The 2138-nt window shown below is 36.0% G+C and overlaps 1 protein-coding gene across 1 annotated transcript; it reads left to right on the top strand.

Moving 5' to 3' along the window:
- Positions 1 to 507: 507 nt before the first annotated feature.
- On the top strand, positions 508 to 1965 carry LOC122571769 (jerky protein homolog-like). Its single transcript, XM_043735897.1, has one exon. The coding sequence runs from the start codon at positions 508 to 510 to the stop codon at positions 1963 to 1965; it is 1458 nt and encodes a 485-aa protein (XP_043591832.1).
- The last annotated feature ends 173 nt before the right edge of the window (positions 1966 to 2138 follow it).

The raw sequence follows: 2138 nt of genomic DNA, 5'->3' as shown, positions 1-2138 counted from the left end.
AAAAATGTTCGGAAAATAAATCCATGAAAAGAACGTTTGGAATATTCGTAGAATCCATGCATTGTTTTTCTTTTTAAAAAGATCAACGTTTATAGGATGGGCAGAAGTATAAATTTAGTTACAGAAAACCATTTATTTATAAACTATTTGCAATTAAATCTGTCCCTATTATTGTCATAATTATCTGATGATAAATTCTCATTTTCGTCCTGCTTGCTTCTATCAACTCTTAGTCGAATATTATTTGTTGTTTTTATATACTGTATAATCTCGATTATACATTGCGTACATACATCACCCGACTGGTTTATCATCAGAATGTTGTATAATTCTCTATAGTGTATCGTACATACGTATATACCTATATACTTATATACCTGTATACGTATATAGTTCATATAGTATTTGTTTTCCCCAATCAAAATTGTCGACTACGATAACTGTCGAAATAATATCTCGTCACATCATTTCTGTGCGGTACTTACATTCGAAACGTTTCAAACAATAATGGCGGAAGATCAAAGATCGAAAACGTTGACAATTGAGCAAAAATACGAAGTTCTTCTGATGTTAGAAAGAGGTCAAACTAGGAGAATCATAGCAGAAAAATACAATATTTCAAGAGCCACCATGACCTATATATATGCACACAGAATTGAGATTAGAAGTCATTTCGAAACCAACCCAGTGGATATCAACCTTTCCAAAAAACATTTACCATTGTCACGTTCACTGAATTTCGACAGAGCTATTTACCAGTGGTGCATACGATGTATGAAGAATAATATAGAAATAACAGGAGTAGAGATGCAGAAAAAAGCTCTGGAACTTAATGACAAATTAAACGGAAAGCATCATTTTAAAGCCAGTAACGGTTGGTTACATAGCTTTAGAAACCGTCACCATATTTGTCAGACAGATGTCAGGCGAAATTTTCCAATCCCAACTAAACCTGCAACAGACACCTTCAAAGTTAATTTTAAGAAAATTCTGCAAAACGAGGGGTACACATTAGACAACGTTTACAATGCCAGTTACACAGCAATATTGTGGAAAGCAGTACCAAAAGGAGCTTTGATCTTTCCCCACGAGAAATTGACAACAAGCAAAGAAATATGCGAAGATCACGTTGCTACACTTTTTTGTGCAAATGCTACCGGATGTCACAAGTTGCCGGTATTAGTAGTCGGCAGAACTGTGGATATTCGAAGTTTACACAATTTGAATACAAATGCCCCCACAACTATCTACACAGCAAACGCCAATGCTTGGATGAACGATTCCATTTTCAATCTATGGTTCGAAGAATGTTTCATAAAATCAGTAAAAGAAAGACAAGAGAAGAACGGGGGCAGGGAGAAAACTCTGTTGTTACTAGGTAGTGATAGGTCACTTCCCGATCTCAATAATTTGAATAAAAAAGATAAATTCGTTACAGTTATGAGTACTCCACTTGACGTAACACAACTCATACTGCCAATGAATTGTGGAATAATATCATGTTTCAAGCGAAAGTACCGAAAAGAATTGGTGAAAGCATTAATGCCATTACCTAAATACAATACGGGGAGAGAAGTGATAGACCTCCGTGAAGAATTAAACGCGTGGGATTGCTGCCGCATTGTACGTGATGCTTGGTCGTATGTCGACGATGCAATAATGATAAATGCGTGGAACACCCTTTTGAAATATGAATCCAGATCGGATGTAGACTTCACAATAAATATATGTAATGACGTAGGTGAAACAATTGAATTGCTGCATAGCTTACCTGGGAGCGAACGGTGCGATCCACTCAGCGTGTTCGACTGGTTTATAATTGATAACATACGTAATATAATCACAAAGTTATGTACCGACGAAGTTATTCGAGATTTTGAAAACGAATCTTTGGATGAAGCGGACATAGACAGTGTCGACGATGGTGCTGGCCCTTCTTGTGCGAAGTTTCCAAGGTTCAGCTAACATGGTTTGAAGCACAAAATGAACGTAACTCGGAAGAATTGCTTATATTAAAACGTGTATTTTACAAAATATGTTAAGAAATATAATATTATTTAGCTACAAGAAAATTAGGACGCGTGCGATTTGATGTGGCGTGTAATTGTTGACATGTACCATTTGAAATATATGCACAC

This window comes from Bombus pyrosoma, linkage group LG10, assembly GCF_014825855.1.
Source record: "Bombus pyrosoma isolate SC7728 linkage group LG10, ASM1482585v1, whole genome shotgun sequence".
NCBI lineage: Eukaryota > Metazoa > Arthropoda > Insecta > Hymenoptera > Apidae > Bombus > Bombus pyrosoma.
Note: the sequence above shows the minus strand (reverse complement) of the source record. Positions and strands in the feature narration are given on the sequence as shown.